At 43.5% G+C, this 23,818-nt stretch overlaps 1 protein-coding gene across 1 annotated transcript in view; it reads left to right on the forward strand.

Moving 5' to 3' along the window:
* The window catches only part of ELAPOR2 (endosome-lysosome associated apoptosis and autophagy regulator family member 2), a 92,398-nt gene that overhangs the window by 44,450 nt on the left and 24,130 nt on the right, over nt 1–23,818 (forward strand). Inside the window, exons 2-7 of the mRNA XM_085083210.1 lie at nt 3,388–3,508; nt 16,696–16,891; nt 17,558–17,705; nt 20,266–20,352; nt 22,681–22,786; nt 23,440–23,592. Of these exons, the coding sequence (XP_084939336.1) occupies nt 3,388–3,508; nt 16,696–16,891; nt 17,558–17,705; nt 20,266–20,352; nt 22,681–22,786; nt 23,440–23,592 (811 nt within the window). The remainder of the gene's footprint in view (nt 1–3,387; nt 3,509–16,695; nt 16,892–17,557; nt 17,706–20,265; nt 20,353–22,680; nt 22,787–23,439; nt 23,593–23,818) is intronic.

Raw genomic sequence — 23,818 nt, forward strand, 5'->3', positions numbered from 1 at the left:
TCACCCACTGTAAGCAGCCACGCTGGTTAATTCAAAGCTGAATTTGTGAGCTGCTGTGCCTGGCATGAAGCATAAATGTATTCTGGTTATAAAATATGGATACAGCTGGGTCCACAGTGTTTGCTTCATAGAATTATGGAATCCCAGAATGGTTTGTGTTGGAAGGGACCTTAAAGATCTCGTGCCAAACCCTCTGCCATGGGCCTGGACATCTTCCACTATCCCAGGTTGCTCAAAGCCCTGTCCAGCCTGGCCTTGAACACTTCATGGATGGGCCATCCACAGTTTCTCTGGGCAATTTCTTTTGCAGGTCCTTTGTAGGAGGGTTGGAACTAGGTAATCTTTAAGGTTCCTTCCAGCCCAGACCATTCTGTGATTCTACAGTTCTGTGATTCTACAGCAGCAGCATTGGCAACTGGCAGAGGTTTTTGGAGCTGTGCATGTGTGTGTGACCAAAGGCAAAAATTAATTTGAAGAGTCTTCAATACAGTCACTTATCAGAAAACCAGCCATGTCCATAGAGGTGTTTTCAGACATGAAGCTGAGTTGGAAGTCAGATAGAAAACAAACAAAAAACCACACCCCAACCACTGTTCCACGAGGGAACTGAGCTCAGTGCAGGGAAAGTAATGGAGAAAGACCATATGAGAACTGTCGTTCTGCTGTACAACCTTTGTGAGTCTTGTGACTCCTCTGAGGACACAGTTGCCCACAGGGATGGGGTGGCAAGGGAAAGACATCTCTTGGGTCCATCTCTCCAGTAACCTCACCTGACTGGTTAAAGCTGGATAGGTTTCCATGGAGCGATGAAAACTTTACTCATCTGCCTGAACATGGAAGGAGTGCAGAAGCCTTTTATTCTTTATAATTTTGTTACTGTCCTGAATTTTGAATCTCTGTTGGTAGTTGACCAACAGCCATTGAGTTATCCAGCCATTAGAGGGGATGTTTCTGCACTGCATGATGTGTCCCTCCCAGCTGCCCCACTCCTGGGACCTGCCTTGGCTGCAGAGAGATTGCATTGCTGGCTAGACATCACTGAAGTGTGCTTTGAGAGGGTGGCTATGAGAGCAACCTGGATTGTTGACACCAAACTGCTCTCTGTAAATTTTTGGACCTGATATTAGATAGAAAATGGATCTGAAAGTGAGTCAGTTTCAGAGAACTTCAATGTGCTTTTCTTTGCTTCACTCCAGTCTTGCACATTTAATTTAATGAAAAAAAAAAATTAATGTCATGTGAACTAAGAGATGGATCTATTACATTTATGTATTCTGGTTGCCTTACAGGCAGATTTCATACCAAGATGATTCAGGACTTTTTTTTAAATGTAGTCCTGAAAGATTGCATAATGAGATGAAAGGGGGAAATACATATTATAATTGAGTATATTTGTAGAGTCGGAGTGTGTTATATCATATTTCATGTGTTGATTTGGATTTGATTTTTTTTGAGATAAATAGTTTTCCTTTTCACTGTGCTGCGAGTTAGGTTTCTAAACCATCGATTGAGCTACAAAGATAATTATTCAGCTATGAAGATACTAATTCCAGAGAAATCAGATTATTATTTGCACCTGGATGCAAAATAGCAAAGGCTTTAATGATATTTAGGTAGGACTTTAGTAACATCTGAATATCTCTGGAGAGCTATGGTAACAGTAGGAGTAGTATTAAACTCAATATTGTTTGTTTTTCTACAAGTAAATGAGGAGAATTGCAAGCCTTCTCCATGTGTGCCAGCTGAATATTTGCAGGTATTAACTAATCTATATCAGAGCCAGCATGGACCAACCCTTATCCACCTGATCCCCCTTCTTCTGCTCCATCATGTACAATGTCAGCTGCAAGGGAAGGAGCAGGAGAAGATGGCCCCCAAAATAATCCCTGTGTGTACAGAGTAGCTCCTCCTAGGGCAGTGGAGTTAGGGCCTGATGTCTGCAGTCCTGGCAGGAAGGCAGATTTCTGCTGCCTCTTGGGTGGGCTTTGCTGTAGTGAGGCTGAGCTGCAGCAGCTAAAGAGCTCTTGGGCTGCAGACACAACCACTGCCTTCCCTCCTTGGTTCATGGCCAGTCCTGCCAGGAGAAGACAGATAAATTGAAAGGAGCCTACCAGACTTCATGGATCACCACACCAGGCTACCCCACAGCTTAGTAAACATCGAGCCTGTGATTAAATTTTCCTTGGTGCCATGATTTTTGTGTTATTTTTGTGGGCCATGAAGGGATGTGCAGGGCTGGAGGTGGGGTTCCCCTAAGGAAATGGAGAAGACTCCATCCAAATTATGTGGCTGGTTTTCCCCTGTAGCCAGTGGGGAGACAGAAGTGTTTCTAGGATGTGTTATCTCCTTGTCCCCTCTGCAGGAGGTGTCTAAAACAGGCACATGGTCAATGTTTTACCTTGATTAACTGGAGAGGGAGCTGGAGGTGGCCTTGCCCGTGTGGAGCCATGGCATGGAGCTTGTCAGGATATTTCATTTGAACATAGATTTGTTCCCTCTGAAGAAAGTTATTCACCATTTCTGCCAGCTCCACCCAAACTCTCTCTTGGTACCAAGCTGGGTTGAAGAATGAGATGTTGCTGAGGTTTATTTTAATCATAAAATTCTGGGCTATGAATGTAAAAACAGAGCTATAAACACAAAGCTAAAAATGTAATTAAATGCGAGTCTAGATTTTATGTGGGATCTGAATCAATACTATTAATAAGATGAATAGCTAATATTCTTTCATAGCTAATGCTGGGAAGTTTCTTACTGTTTTTCACTGAGTCTGCCCAGGGCTTATCTCAGCCACAGAGACCATGGTCCGGACTGATCTCCCCTCACACCATCAGTCTGCCTTGAGGTACTCCTCAGAGCTGGCCCTGGATGGCAATTTCAGAGGTATCCCAATACTGGGTTTATCTGCCCTAATTTGCCTGGTCTTTCTCTGAAATTGTTGAAGAGGGAAAGGCACTTGGAGAAGGAATCATCCCATCCATCTTAGACATCCAGCCTGTCATGGGATGACTTGTGCTCTGAGTCTGGCTTGCTCCATTGATCAAAGAGGAAGCCTCGTTGGCTGCTGTAGATCAGCTGCTGTGATGGACAGAAATCAGTCCTGCTCTAAGAGACTGGGAAAAAATTCTAGTGGAATCTGCATCCTGTCTATCAAGAGCTTTTGCAAATCCCACCTTCTGCCCTAGCATTTGTGCTGCACGGCATCTGATGAGTGCTGTGCTTGCTCTGTGATGATACACAGCAATCATCAAAGCTGCACAGTATGTTGCACGCCAGCTACTTCCTCTCTGGTTTAATTACAACTGAGTTTGCTAATCCCAGTCTTGATTAATGAGCTTAATATGCAAATGTTATGATGAAACTGAAACTCTTTGTGATTGCTTGCAGACAGATTACCACTTCGAGTACACAGAGTGCGACAGCAGTGGCTCCAGATGGAGGGTGGCTGTCCCGAACCCAGCAGTGGAGTGCTCTGGACTACCTGACCCCGTGAAAGGGAAGGAATGCAGTATGTTGTGACTTTCCATTTTACAGACTGTTACTGCCTTTTTGTGCTGTTTACCTTTTCAGGGCTTCCTAGGTCTGTCACTGATGTCCTGAGTTCCTGAGTTAGTCTTTCCCCTCCAATCCAGCTCTGTCTGCTGGAGATGTGGAGCAGGGATTGTCTTGGCAGTGTGTCTGTGCAAGTCACTGCCTGCTGCAGGTACCTTTGTGTGCTGATTCACAGACAAGGCACATCTGTGACAGCACCCCCTGAGCAGATGTGGTTGCTTGTCTTAAGCTGCTCTGCTCTCCAGTTCTGCAGCTCTCCAGTTCATTTTATAGCTCTGTTGGCCAAAATGGTGACCAGGAGTGGTCAAACTGTATTTGCATAGTGTCCACATTCTCATTACTTTCATTATTTAGCTATAATTAATAAGCTGAATGCATTAGGAATGGTAGATGTCTTATTTGCTGGTGTTATTTTTATAATGAAGCTCCTGCTTTATTTATTTATACATTTCTTTTTTAACAGCTTGGAGCGTTTTCATGTCACTTGGTTCTGCATTTTTTTTTAATGTTGAAACTTTGCATCTGGGGATATAAATGAACTGCTGCTCTGCAAACACATTGCTCACTGTATTGTAGCTTCCCAGTCTGAATGCTCTTTCCCATCACACTTCCTTGCTCTAGCAATTCTCTCCACAAAACATCCTAGCAGTAATTTATACCAGGGGGTATAAATTATTGTATCTGACAAACAGGATGAACAATGGCAACATCTTTTCAGTTCTGTTGTAGCAGGGGTGAGATTTATTCACTTCTGGCTCTCCTCCTCTAAAGGTTTATTTTCATTTCTTTATGTTCCAGTGTGAGGTACATAAATGTTTTCTGAAGCAGTGTTGATCACTGGAACGTTTCTGATGGCTTGCAAGCATCATTTGAGAATGTGTCATTCCTGGTATTTGGGCTTAGTTTCCAAGGTTTTAAATGTAGAATCTCTGTATATCCTTAGGATGTGCCTTTTCAATTACAGAAATATAGACCTGAGAAGTACTTCAGGTGATCCCATAATTCATCCTCCAGCCCAAATAGCTGTAGTGGCAGTGACTGTCATTTATGGCTGATGTTTGGCTGGACTGTTTTCAGACACATCTTGTGATGAAGAGACCAGAAGCTCTCTAGATATTTGCTCATATATTTAGTTCTTTTCATTTTCCTTCCTGTTAAAGATTTTTCTGCTGTTGAATGTCCCTTGTTATACTTCAAGCCTATCACTTTTTGCTGCCTGCACTATAAAGGAGCAGATAGTTTTATTTCTTCTGCTGCACAACCACTTTTGATGTACCCTGGAGAGCACAGGTATAACTCTTTTTTTCTGACACACATTTTTTCTGCTTAAATCTTGTGATAAATGGTTTAAGGTCCAGCAACATTACACTATCCTCAAGTTTCTGCTATAGATTTCGACAAATGGTTCACTTCCCTCTTCATCTTCAATTACTTGTGCCTATTTCTGGTCTTAAATCAATTCCAATGAGATTTCAGCTGGTTTATAACAATAGATGAATCTCTGGCTTCTCAGTATCTGGCCCCCTGCTAGACAAGTTGAAAACTTTTCCCAGTAGATGGGCTGTGATAATACACACCAAAATACAGGATTCTCTTAAATACCCTGGAAAACTCATCTCCTTGTAGTGTTGCTGGTAAATCCCATGGCAATTCAGCTGGTTAGAGAGGCAGTCAGATATTTGACTTTTTTACTGAGCCCCTCAGATCTCATCTCCCTGGGCTCTTGGAGTTCTATTTTTTTTTTCTCTGTAGTAAATTAACTGGCTTCAGGGGCTGTCTAGCTATGTTCTGATGGGAAAAGCAATTTTAGGTTTCTCATCTCTTAGTCTTTCACCTTTTGCTTAAAGAACAACCAGTCTTCCAGTCTGAAAACATGAATCTGTCAACAGCAGTCAATCACTCCAAGAATGTGTAGGGAACCCTTCTCCCATTCAGCTTGGCTAACATGGTGGTTTTTGCTGTAAAATATTTTAAACATCATGGAGTTTGGCTGACAGTCCATTCTCCAGTGTGTGGAATAAACTGGGAGAGGTAGCTTTTGAAAACTGTCTGCCCCACAATTCTCTAGAGTTTGCACATGGAGGTCTGTTGTTGATGATGAGTTGTGTTTTCAATGCTGACAGGTATCTCCTTGTCATCTTCTCTAAGCTGGTGGCTTCTGTCTTGTCTGACAGTACTGCAGCTGGGACAGAAATATCTTACACTAAAAGCATGAATTTCTGCAGCCTGAGGAAAACAAAGATTCTGTGTCTGAGTCTTGTACAACTCATGTTCTTAGAGGATTGTGTACAGAGTGAGATTAGTAGTACAGGCCTGGCCAGGGGTTGCACACAACTCACATTAATGGCTTCTTGAGATACCTTCCTTCTCTCTCAGGACTAGTGCTATTTTATCCTAAGGTCTGTCAAGAAATGCCAGAACTATGCCATATCCTCTGAGGTGGGTCTCTCTGGACATTCTACAAATTTATTCAGATTCTCCTTCATTTGTAGGTCCTACCCTATGCCAGGACACATGGCACTGGGGCTTGTTTTGGCATTTGGTAGAATGCTGGAGTCCCCTCGGGTATCTCTTTGGTCCTTCAACCTGCAGTAAAATCACTCTGGGTAGGACAATTTCCAGCTTTAGAGGTCTGTTACCTTCAGGAGTTTTGCTCAGCATCTTTTAGTCCTGAGATAGACTATGACCAGCTATGTCACTGCTCCTAAGAGAGGGTTGCACTTGTACAGCAGTTGCAGTTGTAAGGCAGCATGAGCTCTTAGGGCTTTTTTTTGTTTTGTCTCCATGAGGTTGGTAGAGCCCTCAGTGGACACAGTGGATATGAGGGAATCTGTATGAAAACGTGTGTCTTTTTGGAACACATCTGCCATCACTGCTGACATTGCAATGTTTGCAGTTGTTTTCAGCTACTCAGAAATGCTGCCACTTGAGAATATCTGCCACTGATCTTTACTGCTCCTGAAAACAGAAGTGATGTGTAGGCTGTCATTAATTTTGAATCCTGAGAATACTGTGCCAGTCTCTCCTTCGTCCAAATGCTCAGCAGTCACTCTCTTTAAATTGTGCCTGAACTAGGAATTTGAAAGATGGTATAACAATATGTTAAATGTCTGCTGCTCTGTAAATATGTCTAGACTGTGGCCTCCAGTGGAGTGGAAAGACACTTGAGATTGCTAAAAATGTGTTAGCTCAGGTGCTTCCCATATCAGGAGCAATTGAACTGTGGCATCAGAGCTCAGTCGGTGTCTTGAGATGTGCTCGTTTTCAGGATGTTGTGTTTTACAGCTTTTCATTTCAATGAACCCATTTAAAATTAGGCTGGATATCTCTGTGCTCTGCTGCATTTTGAAGCACACAGCAACCTGCAAATCAAAGCTGACTGTGTCCTGCTGAGCACAGCCTCAACATTCCCTGAAACGGCTTTAGGCTCCGAAACCTGCCAGGATTCTGCCCTGGGTTTGAGTCTTCAAAAACTTCATCAGCAAAGTTTACCTGCAGAGAAGACAGTGTCCTCTGGGAAATAGTCGTGGGGTTCATAGTAGAAAGGACTGTCATATTTTGACTGCTTTATGACCTGGTTGCTTAGAGGAAGGCTTTTTTTTGCTTTTTTCTTGCCATCAGCACAGTGCAGCACAATGCCTCACCTTCCCCTCCTGCTACCCTACTGCCCTCCACATCTCTGCCATCCAGGTGGGAAGGGCAAAGGAGCCTCACATGAGAGATTTTTGTGGTGCTGTGGGAGGTCCTGCTATGCAGTGACCCAGATATGTGAGGGAAGCTGCAGTAGCAGCTCTGCAGTTGCAAGGCACTGGAACAACATGCCCTATTCAGTATTTCACTCCCTTCTATTTTTTCTGCTCTCCTTGCTCTATGGGGCTGCAGTCATCACCACTTTCAGACCCTGCATCGGGCTGTCAGCCTGTGTTTTCCCATTCAGTGGCACCTCAGTGGTCACCCTGTGGGGCTGGGCTACCTCTGGACAGGCCATGGCACAGCCACACCAGCCTGACTGGACACCTCTCTCATGTTTCTGTTTGTTCAGAGCTGAGTCACATTTTTGATGCTGCCACATCACAGTTGCAAGGGTTCCTGTGGAGAGATGCATTAAAAGTCCAGACAGTTGGGAATGGGCTTTACTAATTTGATCTCCTTCACTTTAATTACCACAGATCTCCCTCTGATCCTTTCACGAGTCTGATAGCAGGAAGAGAATTTAGCTGATAAGGATCTCTGCCATCAGGGCAGTTGCTTGGCTTTTTAAATGGAAGATACTGATGGCAGTCCAAGGGAGCAGTTTGCTTTAGGGCTAAGCCCTTGCCTGCCCTTATGGCTGGTATTTCTGGGAGCCCTGTGCTTTGGTGTGGGGCTGTAGGCAATGTCTGATGGGGACTTTTTGGGATTTGGCAGTGGGAGCAGCACTTGGCATCATCCTCCTGCTGACACCATGCTGCAGTCTGTTTCTGTGGCCACCATCAGGCTTCTCTGCCAGCTTGACCATATGCTGCATGTTTTACACTCCAGAGTCTGAATCTGGAGCCTTCCTTCCTTCCTTCCTTCCTTCCTTCCTTCCTTCCTTCCTTCCTTCCTTCCTTCCTTCCTTCCTTCCTTCCTTCCTTCCTTCCTTCCTTCCTTCCTTCCTTCCTTCCTCCCTTCCTCCCTTCCTCCCTTCCTCCCTTCCTCCCTTCCTCCCTTCCTCCCTTCCTCCCTTCCTCCCTCCCTTCCTCCCTTCCTCCCTTCCTCCCTTCCTGCCTCCCTGCCTCCCTGCCTCCCTGCCTCCCTGCCTCCCTGCCTCCCTGCCTCAAGTATAACCCAAGTACCTGGGTCAGGGTGTGCTCAGGTGCACTGATATGCTGATCTCAGCAGAATTTTTGCCCAAAAAGAGTGCAAAGGGTTCGCATTTTGACCTCATATTACTTTAAAATATTAACTCTTATATTCCACAGAATATTAGTTATTTTTTACTGTCCTAGGCAAGAATAGGTTGCATTCTCTCTCATCAATATCTGCTCATTTTAGTAGTGCTGTGTGCATAATAAAGGAACTACAGTGACAATAACAGAGCATTTTTAAGGGAGCTGGATTTGTTGTGTTCAAGAGGAAAAAGTGCTGGTAGGGGCATCATTATTGTCAGCATCCAATTGCCAGTTATAATCAGGAAGATGTCTTAAGAAAAGAGACAAAAAATATTGATAATATAGAAGAATATAGATAATTGATCAAATTACTGGAACAGGCTGCCCAGGGAAGTGGTAAAATCACCATCCCTGCAAGTGTTCAAAACCCATGCAGGTGTGGCACTTGGGGACATGGTTTAGTGGTGGAGTTGGCTGTGTTGGGTTAATGGTTGGACTTGATGCTTTTAGAGGTCTTTTCCAACCTTAATGATTTGGTGATTCTGTGGCTCTGCTTAGCAAAATGCACCTTTGCCTGGTGCCACTAAGGTGGGAGCAACTTCTTTGAAATCCGAAATGTGCTTTTGTTTTGAAGTGAGTTATGTACCAAATGTACCAAATGACAAATGTGAAAAGCTCCACCGACTTCAGAAAATAGACTGTCCTCAATTACAATGGGCTTTACTGGAGTCTGAGTGCAAAATTTGACCTGATTTATTGCTACTGAGCTGTGTTTGTTGAGTGTATTCTAACTTGTGTAATCTGCTCCCAGGATACCACAGGAGGAGATACGGATCTTCCCCCTAATTGCAGACTCAATTAGGGCAAATGACCTTTTTAAGGCTGTGTGTTTTATAACACTTTAGGCAATTTAAGTGATCAGCAGGAGTTTTAGCATTTTTCTCTCATAAAAGAAAACTTAAATAGAAGGTTTTGAGTTTGATGTTCTCTGTCTTTGGTAAAGTTGGATATCCCAAGGAGGTAAGAACTGGGGCTACTCCTAACTGCCCTGAGCCCAGGGAGCATCTGCACATTTTACATGCTCACACATATTAATACAGGGCTGCCATGGAGCAAAGCTGTTCAGCCAGCAGAGGTGTGCACATCACAGTTTAAGAGTTGCTGTGATTTAGCAAAACACTCAAGAAGATGTTTATTCCTGTTCCTCTTACAGCATCCATGCTAATTCATGTTCCTAACTCGAGTCAGGTGAGTCATACTGGTAGAATTAGGTTTCTCACCTGGGCTGAGGCTTGAAGCTATGCTTTGCCATGGCATTTCCATGTGGATTGATACCCTGGGAGATATCCCAGTTCTACAAGTATTTTTTCCAGAATGTTTACTCTGTGCATGAGCAAGATTCTGCCTTTGCAGATCAAGTCACGTGCTTGGGTTTGTGAAGCACAGATTCAGCATGAAATAGGTAAATAGCTAAACAGCTGAAGAGTTTGCACTGAATCCTCAGAATTTAATTCCTGGGGAAGAGTTACTGGGAACTCCATGTTGATGTGTGTACTGAGACTGTGAAGGGAAAGGTTGGCCTTAGTGTCTTTTGATGAATTCTTCACCTTGCTTGTGTACACAATATAATTAAATAAGTTAAAAAGAGATTCCTCTGAGTCACAAATTTTTCTTTCAATAGGGAAGCAGCTGGCAAGACCTTGGGGTTTGTTATGGCTTGGTAGAGGGATGAGAGGCAAGGACTGTGTGTGTGTGTGTGTGTGCAGAGAACATCAAATGGCACTAGAACCACTTTGGTTGATAAGCAATCAAAATATACCTGATGGAGTCAGTAGGGGCTGGAGAGCTGCTCAGACCTCCAGGTCTATTCCCTGCCATCTCCAGTGCTTGAAACCCTGGCAGCAAATGCACTTTCTGACCTCTTGGTGATAGCTGCCTTCCACCACTCTGCACCACACTGCTGTGGATCAATTATTTCCATTCCAAACCCATTCCTTTCAGTGTCCAAATGATGCAATAAAGTGATACTAAAAGTGTCCTATGTGCCAGGACAGCTGCAAAAAAGAGGTGAACTGGAGAAAGCTTTGCTCTATTCCATTATTTTTTTGGATAAAAGAAAAATTATTTATTCCTAAGAAAAGGAAAGGTCTCTTCCACAAGAAGGTACTCTTCCCCAAGTTATATCAGGCTTCAGTATGATCACATTTCAAGCCTAAACAGCCTAGACTGACTTTTTTTTTTTTTTTTTTTAATTAAGATTCAGTCTGGTTCCTGGTAACACATTGGGATATAATGACTGAAGAAAACGAGCATCAATTATTCACAGTCTATTGGAGGAGCCTTGTATAAATTATTCACAGAAGACATTCTGAAGCTGGCGAGATTATAGGAAACATTAATAATGAAGCAATGATTTCCTCTCATCCTTTGTATTCTTCTTTTTTTCTCCTCATTCTGTATTTTGGTTGGTCCTTGGTTCCATGTTGTGTGGACCCTCATGTCCCTGGGTGTCACAGAAAAGCCTCCATGTGCTTTGTCCTTGGCCACATCTTGCCCTCCAGGCTTGTGGCATGTGTGTACTGAAAACAGCAGCTGTTCAGAGACACAGCTGCCTGATGCTGCCAACCTCATGTTTCCTTTCTGAGCTGCAATTTTCACCTCTGCCCATGGGAGACAATTCAGCCCTGACTGCCTGCAGGAGATGGCAGCATCTCACCTGAATCCCAGATGGTGGGGCTTTGGGTGAACAACACAGGAATGGAGACGGCAGAGATGGAACGCCAGTATTTGAGATTATTTTTGCTTTGTATTTTCTTTGGTTTGTGTAGAATTGCTCAAGTGCTATCCCCTTCTAATGTTGTTACAACCTGGTAAAATCCAGTCCTGTGTCTTTTTTTCTTTTTAATTCTAATTATTGAGAGCCAGGGAGACACGGAATGATACATATGAACGTGCACATGTTCAGTGGAAACAGAATAAACAGAGGTTTGTTCTGAGATAGTTTTAGGTATTGTTAATAAAGAAATGTCTGGGGGAAAATGTCTGCTGAGAAGAGTGGTGGAGGTAGAAGCAGTGGGTCCAAGTGGTGTGGGGTGGTGTGGATGAGGGAAGAGGTAAGACTGAGGGACCAGGGCTGCATAAAGGAGGGAAGAATTGAGTACGTTACAGTTTGGTGTTGGAGGATTCAGGGTATTGAGACAGCTTTGGTTAATCTTCTGGTGAAATCTCAAATATTCTGATCCCTCTCACAGTGTGACAGTATCTGAAAGATATATTACATGAGAAAACACTACAGAGGAAAGTTTCAGACCTCAGGAGAAGCTGAGTAGTCATACACATGTGAGCATCTACTCTGCTTGTCAATCTTTGTTCATGATAATCCTGTCCTGAGCCCCAGCATCAGAGAATTAAGCAATGTGAGAATGTTATGGTCAGTTACTAGAAGAGAAATGTGCCAACTAGTATTTATCCTAGTCCACCAAAATCACCAGAAGGGCCACAGCTGTACTAAAAGGCAGAAAGTGACCAAGTGACCCAGGAGACTTGCAGTCAAAGGGCAAACGAGACAAGCATGTTTATGGTCTGTTTTGCCCTCTGGGGAGCTGTTTCCATGTCTGCAAAGTGATTGTAAAGTGCAATCAAATCTGCCCAGTGATGTATTGCAAGCACTAGTTGGAAGTGGTTGCACAGTGAGCAGGGTCTTGCTTCAGGATGCCCCAATCCTCAGTGGTGTGTCCTAAGAGGGAGATGAGACACCACTGATCTTGACTTACAGAATTTAAGAGTAGGGGATTTAATTAGATTTGCTAGTCTGACCTTGCAGCCCATTAAAATACACCCAGCTAGGCTGATGGTGGGACTGATAATGGGTATTTGGTGTGAGATTTTCTTCCATATGGTGACCAGTTATGGTGTGAAGCACTTGAGAGACAAAGGGTCCATCACATGCCATGACAGATTGTTCCAGCATTCAGTCATTCTTCCAATTAAAAATCTGTGTGTTATTTCCAATTTGAGTTTGTTTGGGTTCAGCTTCCAGAAGGTAGCTCTCATGTATTTCTCTGCTTGATTAAAGAGTGCAGCCGGATCTTGTGTGTTCTCCCCCTGGAGATGCTTATATATATTAATCAAGTTGACTCTCAACCTTCTTGAGATAAACTAAAGAGATTAAGCACTTCAGATAGCTCATTGCAAGACGTTACCCCTAATTTTAAAACCATTTGAAGTCCTGTTGTTTTGTACTGACCTCTTAAAAATGCCAAATCATAACTAAATGTAGTATTACAACAATCTTCTTCCCTGTAATACACATTTTATTCTATATATCTCTGCCTCCAGCTCTAAATTTATCCAGATCTCAGTAGTGCCTTTTTTGGATGCCTTGGCAGTGGAAGCTCATGATGAATGGTGGGTCTGCTCACCCTCAGCCTTGCTGCTCTCTGGGGTACATTTCAGTGCTCTGCAGGCAGGGCTGGCACTCCTTGCCCTCAGCAGCTCATCTTTACCTCTCACTCTGCTAAAGCACACTGACTTTGAGTGGGCTCAGCCGTGGTAACAATCTCTCACCTGCCAATCTTGAACCATTCCTTTCCTATTTGCCTGCAGGTCATTGATAAAAATGTGGGCAGCATCAGACTCAGTCCTGGGCAGGCAGAGCTGCCCCCTTCCTCCCCACTCAAAGAGGGCTTCCTATCAACAACCCATCTGAGATCTGTTCCTCAGGCAGTTTTTAATCCCTTTAAGATGTGCCTCACTGGTATTGTGCAGCACTACCTTTCTTCATCAGAGTGACATGCAAAACTAAGCTAACTGTATTAGAAACCCTAAGTCTATTACATCCACTCCATCACCTTTATCAAGTGGCTTGTAATCCTTTTAAAGAATGAAATGAGGTCTGTTTGACAAGACTTACACAGTCGTGGCTATTAGTACTACTGTATCTCATGTCAATTTTTTATTAAGTGCATACAGTGTCAGCTTTATTGTATGTGTGTATGAATGTGTGTGGCTGCCTGTGGCAGTGTCTAGTTAAACATTACCTTACAGCATCTTTTTGTGAGAAAGACTAGTCACCTGTACAAACCACATCTTTTTTTTTTAACTTCTGTAGTTATTTAAGAAAGCTACAGCTGTGAATCACCAATCATTGTATCAGCTTCCAAGGCAGCAGTGTATTCAGCACCACACTGTGTCATGCTGTTCCTAACTGCTACTGGAAATGTTCTTCCAATTTTAAAAATGCCCATGGTGGGGCAAGTCATGAAATCTTTTAAAGCATTTCACAGTTTTCTTCACAGAAAGATAGATCACATTCAATGTGCTCTGTGTAAGTTGGTGTGCAGCATCCAAACTGATATTTGAAAGGTGTGATAGTAAAGTTTGCAGTCAGAGAGGGAGAGGCAGTAGTGATGTCCAGTTACTCAGTAGAGCTCGTTTCTCTGAAAATGAAGTACCTCTGTGCCATTGTGGGGGCACAGGCACAACCTGCCTGTCTCCAGCTGGGATGCACTCTTGGGCTGATGCTGCTTAAAGAGAGTTTCCCTGGCTTTTGGTCCCCCCCTTGGTAGAAGACCAAGCTGTGGGACACTCAGAGAGGAGACCACCTTCATGCTCACCACACACTGTATTTCCTCCCCACTCCCCTCCAGCTGGAATGAGACCAAATGCTGCATCTGTTCCAATGCTGAAAGTGGTTCATGTTGCCATTAGCCACGTTCAGCCCCAAATTGAACCTGGCAAGCAGCTGGCATGCTCAGAGCCAGTTTGCTTGCAGGGACATGTGTTTTGATGGGAAAGGCTGCTGCCTTTGAAATACAATTCTTAGAAGAAGGGAAAAAGGTAATTCCCTGCCTAAATAAGATAAAGGCTTGTATTTTTCCTGGAAATTGAGAGATGGATGATGTGTCCTGCATGGCAGCTAGCCTGGTCTCTTATACCCTTTTATTATTATTCTCTCAAATGGTCAATCTGTAAAGGGTTAAAATATATTACTTAAGTTAAAGTAATAATCTCTCCTCAACCTCATTGTGATGGAAGAGGAGGCTCTGCTGCCCTCAGCATCTTCATTATGGCAGTGAATTGCTCATGGTTTCTGACTCCTTAGTTGAAATTCATGACTCTGGAATGGTTAAGCAGTACTCTCAATTTCTTGCTATTTAGCTTTCTTTAAAAAAAAATTGAAATTGTTAAAGAATTCAAAGATGTAATGAGAGAGCTCATTTTCCTACTTTCCTTCCTGATAGCTTCTCTCTACACCCTTCAGAAGGAAAAATAAAGCAAGATTTATTAATAATGCTAAAGCAGTGAGTCTGGACATCTTTATGTACTAAAGGTGAAAAGCTGTACAAAGTGTGGTTGCAGTTCAGACACACAGGGATGTGTTCACTGCTTTTGTCCAAGTCTCTGAAGAAACCTGTTTCCCTGCCCAGCTGGAGGTAGATCCTGAGCTTGAGCAGAGGTCAGAGTCAGTCAGGTGGGGGGTTAGCTGCACCTCATGTGCCACTGAACCACTTCCTCTCACTGAGGGTGGATTTTTTGTGTCAGTCTTTCACAGAAATACATCGTGGCGGGATTTCCTTGTTTATCAACATCCCAACACCCATCTCTGCCAGGCTGCTGCCCATTTTCCTTTTTGGTCCATCACTGGTGAGCAACAGGGTTGGAAATCTGTTATATTGAAGGCCACTGATTCAAATTCAGAGTGTGCTGATATGACCAAGAGAAAAAAAATTACCCTTTGGCAGATCATTCCATCAAAAGGGACCTTTTGTTTGCTTTCCAGGGCCACCCACCAAGGACAATTACACAAAGAAATCCTGCAGGTTCTGGCACAGAAATGGGAGCCTGAACTGTTAGCTGGATTCAGATGGGTACTGCTGTTACGCAGCCATGAGTTTATCAAAGTACTTACAATCAAATAAGTTTTTCTGCAGTTTAGATAAACATTGGCACATCTGTGGAACCACATTTTCTGGGACTTCAGCTGGCATCGCTGTTTTGGGCCAGTTTCACTCCTCTGGCTGCCAGTCTGGTCTCACCCGGCAGCTTCTCAGGCTAATGAGTTTATGTCTGTCAAAGAGAGTGTATGAAATATCTGTCACTGTGCAATGTGACATATGTGAAACAAGAAAACCCCATCAGTTCTTGAGATGTGAGTTGTGTGTGTTGCTCTGGATCCTGCTTTGGCTTGACTGGCATAGTTAAGTCAAAAAATCTGCAAACATCGTAGGCAGTACTGTCTGCTGCAGAAAGTGCTCATTTGTTTTCCATTCAGGATGTTCAGTCTCAAAGAGGACGTGATGCAGCATGGGACTGAGGCAAAGTGGGATGTCCTGCCATTGAAATGAGTGTCCAGGCAGGAGTTGTGATTCCTGGCACAGGCATGGGGCTTTGTGGGCATACAGGACTTCAGCTGCTGTCCAGGTTTCTTCTTTATAATGGGAATAATATTCCCTTAGCAGACAGAGATGTGATTGGGGGGACAAAGAGCATACAGCTATTTGGAGGAAATAATTTTAGAGGCATGTGTAAAAAAAAGCATTTTGTGAATAGACCTCCTAATTATACTTCCCTTAATTACACATTTTTTAAATACTGTATTTGCTGTGCTGACAACCAGTGGTTATTTTCTCAGCACGTTAATGTCACCCTAATCAAAGACCCTTATCTTCCAGTCACAGAGCTGTGGGTGACCTTTTCCAAGACACACAGTCTATCTGGCTAGATGTTTGAGGCTTTGTAGGTAGTTCATGTGAGGAGAAACACAGAGGGACCTTTGGATTAGGTCTGCTGCTCTCAGCCAAGGTTTGTAGAGTTGTATTACAGTTAGTCTGCTGCTGTACACCCTTCTTAGCTTAGGTGAGTGAGACAAGTCTGTTGTGGCTCCCAACTACTGGTGGTTTTAATTGAGTTCAAGGTGTAACAGTTGGGTGAGCAACAGTGAGGAGAACTCTGTTATAAATCCTCATTTTCACAAATTGCTTTTGGACTCAACCTGTCAATAGAGATTTTGCTTCTAAAAATCTTCCTTTGTCAATGGAGATGAGCTGCAAATCAGGAATTGTCACTGGGATTTGGTTTCAGTGCTGCCACATCAGTGAAAAATCAGGTGAATATCTCAATTTTGCAGCTGATGTTGGTAGTTCAGCTGTTGTGCTCCTGTGACTGGGACATTCTGTTTGCTTCCCTTTAGTGGCAGTTCAATCTTAATTAATTAATTGGCAAAAAAATTAATGGAAATCAATAAGCATTGATGAATCCATTCCTATGTTGTCAACGGTTGTCTCCCCAGCTTTCTCCTGTGCCTCTGGTGAGTACCTGGAGATGAAGAACCAGGTATGCAGCAAATGTGCAGAGGGAACCTACTCACTGGGCAGTGGGATCAAGTTTGACGAGTGGGATGAGCTGCCGGCAGGATTCTCCAACGTGGCGACGTTCATGGACACAGCGGTTGGCTCATCCGAGGGTAAAGCTGACAGCTGCAACAAGTAAGGAGCTCTGCTTGCACCTGGGACACACAGCTGTGGGTAAACCTGAGAGCTCAGCAGCACAAAGCTGCCTCATGACTCATCTGAGCTCTGCAGAGGATAACCAGCCCTGCTAGTGGCAAATGAGAGTGTCCGGGAGGTGAAATTTGTAGCCATCTCTTTGCTGTCAGCATGGTCTCCTTGGGCTCACTGGCAAGGCAGTGAGTTTAAGATCAGCCTGGAGCTGCTCTAATTTGCAGCTGGAAAGCTCCAGGGTCATGGTATAGTAAATGGGGCTAACAGGTCCTTTTGCAGCCTATTTAGAGACCTGTGGTTCTTGCAGAAGGCTGTTTCTGAGTGTAATTGAAGGTATAATGTGGATAATAAACCTTGCTTATGTAGGCTGAATCCTAAATTTTTTGTCCCATATCTTTTCCCATACACAGTTTTAGTAAAAGGTATTATATTTTATATTATTCATGTAAGACATAAAAGTATATCTAAAATAAAATTATTATATCTGCTAATCTGAAAAATAAATGGAAATCCCATAATAAACTAAAAAATTCACTGCATTTAGCAGTTGTGTGATTCTGGGGTCTTTATTATGTAACATGTTTTTGTGAAAGAAAAGTCTCCTCAGTATCTGTGATCTCAGTTGAGACTTGTTTTGTTTATGTTCATCAGCTCTTCATGGACTCCTCGAGGGAATTACATAGAGTCAAACAGGGATGATTGTACAGTTTCTCTCATCTATGCTGTGCACCTGAAGAAATCTGGCTCTGTCTTCTTCGAATACCAGTACATTGACAACAACATCTTCTTTGAATTTTTTGTAAGGCTTTTTATGTGGTGAATCCAACCTTATATTGTAAGAATTCAACCCAGATAAAGATCATTAGAAGCAGTTTTTAAAAAGTTCCCTGTATGCCTATAGCTTGTTATTGCTGAACAAGATAAAAAAATCTGCTTCTCTTTCTGTCACTTATACTGTCTTGTGGCATTTATTTCATCTTCAAAATTCAGTCTGAACTGATTCTGTCTGCTATGCACTGGGATTTTTCCATTAGGGGTCATGAATGCTCCACTTAGTCCAGTGTTTTGCAAGACATTTATTAGTGATAGATGCTTCCATTTGGAGGTGTTTGACTTGAGACGTCTTTGAAGGGTCTTGACATTTAGAAAGACTTCCTCCAGTGCAGTAACATGTGGAAACCTTTAGTTTTAGGTCAGTTTGTGTCCCAGTAATTTAGTAATTAAGATGAAAAGAAAAGCAGGAGGAATTCAGGTGACTTTCAGCAGGAATTAGGCTCTGAGGATGTGTCTGCACTGTGAAATGGAGGGGCTGGGGATCATTAGCTCTGAAATGGGAACAGCCTGGCTGGGCTTGCACCATGCTGTACCCAAATTGCTGCAACAGACTGGCCAGCAGTGACCAGAATGAGGAGGGCAACCCTGGTCTGCCCCCCCAGATGGACTGGTTGGTGTCCAGTGAGCTGGAGGGTTCCCAGCACCAGGATTTGCAGTGGGGTTTAGATGCCCCACGTTGCTGAGGTGTTTTGGATGGATCCACTAACACCTGTCTCACTGTCCTTGTCATGCTGTACCTGCCATTTGGGACAGAAAAAATTGTAATGGGAGGGTGACTCAGAGAGGCAGATGACAGGAAATTTTCAGTCTCCTCTGTTACTGCACCTGTATCTGTCTGACAAGCTCTGTTTTTCATCTCAAAAACACAGCTCATGGCACCTCAAAGGAGCGAGAAGTCTTAGCTGGTGTTGGTTAATATTTCTTGAAGTTTGGGAAAAAGTTCAAAGTATCCTTAACTTTAGTAGAGCTGGGAAAGAAAGACAAAAATTACCTGTTGGAGGCACCTTCATGCTGCTCCATCAGTGTGATAAATTGCTATTGCACTTTGATAACAGACCGTGCAGGCAATGTTATTTAGCCATTTCTGTTTTGTATTAGACTATCCTGCCTTCTTCATGGGAAGAAAGCAGCAAATATGCTTTCTGCTGTCAGGTGGATGTGCCAGGATTATGAATCCCAGCTCCAGTTGCTCAACTGACTGGCAGATCTGCTCCTACAATGGAGCAAATATATTTCTCTGAGCACTGGCTTTGGAAATGGCTTCTTGATTATGGCTTTTATCCATATCCCACTCATTCACCTTCTCTGAATTTATCATTCCCTGTTCAAGAAGCAGTGAGTGGTGCAGTCCTTTATAGAAATGCCCATAAATTCCTAGTCACCCTTGGTATTTCAGGGAAACCATATTTAATGCTCCTGTAAAAGGCAATTTTTTTTTTCTCCAGCATGCCTTTGTGCTTAAATATATTTAACAATGACACTTTAACTCTGGACAGTGGCATCTCAGTGGCAGTGGCAGGTTACTGGAAAATGGTGAGATGTTTGATTTGCCCTTCCTTGGCTCTATTTACATATTGAAGCCCTTTACACCTGATGGGAAAAGACTTTATATTCTTACCTCCCTTTAGCAGATGGGAACCAGGACACAAAGATCCTGTAGCTCAGGTTGCACAAGATAAGTAGGGATCTGCCTTCTACACAAGTGCTTCTTCTCACCTCTTTCCCTCAGTGCTGTTGATCTAGGTTAGAATTGAGTGTACAGATGCTTTGGAGGATGTGGGGTTGCACAACTTATTTCAGACTTGACATGGAGCAACTCGAAGGAGGATCCTTGACTCCAGGTCAAGTGTCTGAAAGTGTTGAAGTGCAATAAGAGCTGAGCATGTGATCTCATGGCTCAAAGGGACTTGATAACTTTTCATCTGAGAAGACAGTGATGAGAAGAAAGAAATGCACCAAACCCTGATGTAAGGAAACACTTCAGAGCTGTGCTGGACCTGGCAAGGGACAACCAACTTCACGCTTCTGCCAGGACAGGCTCTCCATGGCAGTTGCCTCTCCCTTGATAATGCTACTCTCATCCCCAGGCCAGGTGGCAGCAGGCCAAAGACAAAGCACATGTTGGCTGTAGAGAAAACACTGTCCTCCAGCTTTGGCCCATCCACTCCAACCTCCCCAATGACTTAGAAGCCTCTGGATTTTGGAGAATTAAGTCTTTTTGGGCTCAGGAGAAGGAGGAAGCAGCAAGACAAGATTCTCAGCATCCTTGTCTGACCATACAGTGCAAGGACTAGTCTTAGATCTCATCCTGCTTTTTTTTTGCCATCTCTGTCAGAGCGGGTCATTGGAGGCACTGTTAAACTCCAGTGGATTTTGAAAGTTGGGGTTTTATTTTGCCACAAGTAAGGCAGCTGTTTATATGTAGGCAAGAGGAACAGAACTGAATCTTATAATTCCCAGAAGTCATATTGCCGACAGAGAGATGCACCTGATTGTAGTCACAGATCTTGTGTTTTTATTAACAGATACAAAATGACCAGTGCAAAGAAATGGAGTCCACGGCAGACAAATGGGTGAAGCTCACAGACAACGGGGAATGGGGCTCTCATTCTGTAAGTGTATAAAAGATTCCTTCATGAAGTTTTTTCCATTTATACATGTCTGTGATTTCCGCTGTCCAGACACCAAACATGGGTTGGTTCCTGTGAATGCATTTGAAGAAGCAGAGCTTTCCTAATATTGAGGGGAAAAGTTGTGGAGATCCCTAAGGGGCTGATCCCAAAGGAAATTATATAGATGCAAGACTTTGTATTGATTTCCCTGGGCTTTGAATTAAGTGTTTTATGAGGTTAAATAGATTTATGCAAATCTGCATGCCACAATCACTTTGCATGATTGTAATTGAAATCTTGTACAACAGCTGTTTGCTCATGAGAACACAAGATTATTCCCTGTGTCTTAGCAGAACAGTGGCAGTGGAGTGTGTATGTGGAGACAAAGCAGGATGGGCATTTTATTCTCAGGGGTGTGCAGAAGAGTTGGACTGCACCCAGCTCCTGCTCCATGTTTTAAAACCAAGCTGGCAGCACGAGGGTGGCTCTGGCAACATGGATTTGAGCCTGTCCATGTTGGGGTTAGGAGCCCTTTGGCTGTCCCGTGACCCAGCTGGCTGAGTTTGCTCTCTGAACAGACTCTGTGCAGACCAACTCATCAGCTGAGGTTTGGCTTCCACTGTACCATCATACCCTTGTCCCCAGAGTCGTACCAGCAAACGTCCAGAATAGGTGACATTATGCCAGAAGAAAAAGGCTTTTGTGGGCATAGGCAGCAGCACAGTCTCTGTTTTCACATGGTCTGCTTATCCTCCTGGAGGAGAAATTCCTGAGCCAGCTCTGGTTGGCAGTGCCTGTTAGCTCAGGTGCAAGATGAGTGCAAGTTCCACTGGGAGGGTGGAAAGCATGAGCTGAGAGGTAGATCCAAGGCCAGGGCATTGAACTGAGTGAGCTGAGGGATGTAAGCAATCTGCAAGGGAGATGGTGCCATCTGAGCTCATCATCTGGGGTGTGCAGGTGTTGTCACTGTCTGTGAAGGTTGTTGGGAGGGCTGGCTGAAATGCAGACATGTGAGCTAGGTGAGATGATGATTCTGGCCATCTTGAAGGTCTTTTTCTGCACTGCAAATCCTGTCAAGGTGTCTTCTGTGAGCACAGTTTTCCAGTTGCTGCAGTCTCTGCTCTCAGCATGTGAATCCTGCTGCACTGGAGGTGGTGTTGGGTACCTCACCTCACACAATGCCATACCTGTTTCAATATGGTCCCAGCTCTGCTGGTACATGGGGTAACCCAGCTCTCCTCTTCCCCTGTGGTTAGGAGCTGTCCAGGTGGGGGAGATACAATATACTGTATTTCCACTCTGATAAATTTTTAAACTCTTTATCCTGGGTGAACAAAAACTGTTGTCCTGCCAGGCCTGTATAACACTGCTGTAAATCACATTATCCTGGACCCTTATGCTGGTAGAGTTTATCCCTCTTCTTGTGTGAAAGTACAGCACTTTCAGGCCAGTATCACTGTGTTGCCTGTACATCTTTACTGGGCTAGTAGATGTGGTACAGCTTTGCAGGCCAGGCAGGGGCTTGGTGAACCAACTGCTTTTGGTTATGACTGTCACTGTGGCTACACAAGTGAGTGGAAGGCAGAAGGCACCAAAACCACTGCTGGAAGAGTTGTCCTGCCTTCTTACTGCCCATTACCTCAGCCATGATGCCACCAGCCCACCACCATTCCACAGGGTTTGGGCAGCCACTTGCTGAACCATACCATGAAAACTAGTGGATCAAGGCAGTCAGAAACCAGGTTGTTTTCTCCATCTCATCTGCTGTCTGTGGTCAGAAGTGAGCAGGAGGGATGAGACTGCTGCTGGCCACAGCCATGGTTTGTGCCTGGCTTGCTGGTCATGATACTGTAGTGTTACATGCAGGCAGAGCTTGATTTTTAAAACCTATGAACAAAACTCACTTGTGAACTGGATTTTCGATTTCTGGGTCATGTTGAGATTCTTTATGAAAGTGTATCTCAAGGCTTTAAAAACAAGCTGATTGACTGTATCTGAACATAAAGCTAGAGATGAAAGCTCTTGAGTGCCAGGGGTATTTGGATAAAGGCAGGAGCAGCTTTTTCCTAATTCTGCTTACAACAAGGTCAGAAACAGCTCTTGGTGTTTTTCCAACAGGGGTGTTGAGAAATTTTTTTATAAATAACACTTTGGCACTCCTCAGATATATCTGTACAGCATCTGTCTAGCTGTTTCCCCATTACCTCTTGACTTACTAAACAACACCCACTAAAAAGCTGCTAGGATGTAAGAAATTTGAGTAATGGAAACAAGAAATAAAACAATGCCTTGGTGAGGGGATGTCTGCTAACTCATGTGTTCTTGCAGGTAACTCTGAAATCAGGTAGCAATATATTATACTGGAGAACAACAGGGATTCTTATGGGCTCCAAAGTAGTAAAACCAGTTCTAGTGAAGAACATCACAATTGAAGGTAAGTAGTATTTGTGTTTGAGGTTTTATCTTACTCTTTCCTCACAGTGTTTGCCAAGTCCTATTTCTACTGCTGTGCCTACAGCACTGAAGTGGTATTTTTTAGCCCCCTTGCTCCCTGTCTCCTCCTCTGAAGTGTAGAAACAGAACAGCAAAACTTCAGTCAGAAAAAGGCTGAAAATTAGTTTATATGGTAAATGTTGCCATCTACTGGAGAAGACTGGCTTAGCAAATAGAGAGGAAAAGGAATAAACAGTTTTTCTTTAATGTAGTGCAGAAAGACCATTACTAGTTATTGGTAAGCCTCTCAACAGTGATAAATGGATATATGTCCTAACAGTGACAGTTCGATTAATATTTAAATGACCTGTTTAATCTGGGATTGCTCTTTTGGTCCTGTTCTAAGTGTAATAAAACTTGGACTGTCATATAAGTCCAAATACCCTTCTTGGATGGGTTAGACTTGCATTGTGGTATGAAGATTAAAGACCTAAATTATGAGTCAGCAAAGCCAAAGTGTCTAAAGTGAGTGGTAAAACTGAGAGTGATTTTTATGCTGATTTATGCAGATGACATGCTCTCAGCCATAAGCCCAGTTAGGCAGCAGTTATGGATGTATCTCTTTCAGTGCTTTACCTGGAATTTTTCTTACAGGAGTTGCCTACACATCTGAATGCTTTGCGTGCAAGCCTGGTACCTTCAGTGACAAACCAGGGGCGTCTGGTTGCCAGGTGTGCCCACGAGACACTTATTCTGAAAAAGGGGCTAAAGAGTGCACCAAGTGTAAAGAAGAGATATATTATGCAGGTACACAAACCAGATGGGTTAAGCAAAACCAGGAAGGTCTGAGTGAGTGCAGTCACTGGCTGTTTCAGATGTCAGAAGGGTTGTATCCAGCAGTGACAACCTCCAGTTGATGTGTAAAGGGGAAATGAATGACTTCCCAAATTATGCAGAGGGTACATAGATACATAACTGGCCACGGTCAAGCGTTGTTAGGTTCATCCATTTTAATATGAAGGGACGGAGACCT

The sequence above is a fragment of the Lichenostomus cassidix genome, chromosome 1Aa, assembly GCF_008360975.1.
Source record: "Lichenostomus cassidix isolate B80296 chromosome 1Aa, HeHo_3.0, whole genome shotgun sequence".
NCBI lineage: Eukaryota > Metazoa > Chordata > Aves > Passeriformes > Meliphagidae > Lichenostomus > Lichenostomus cassidix.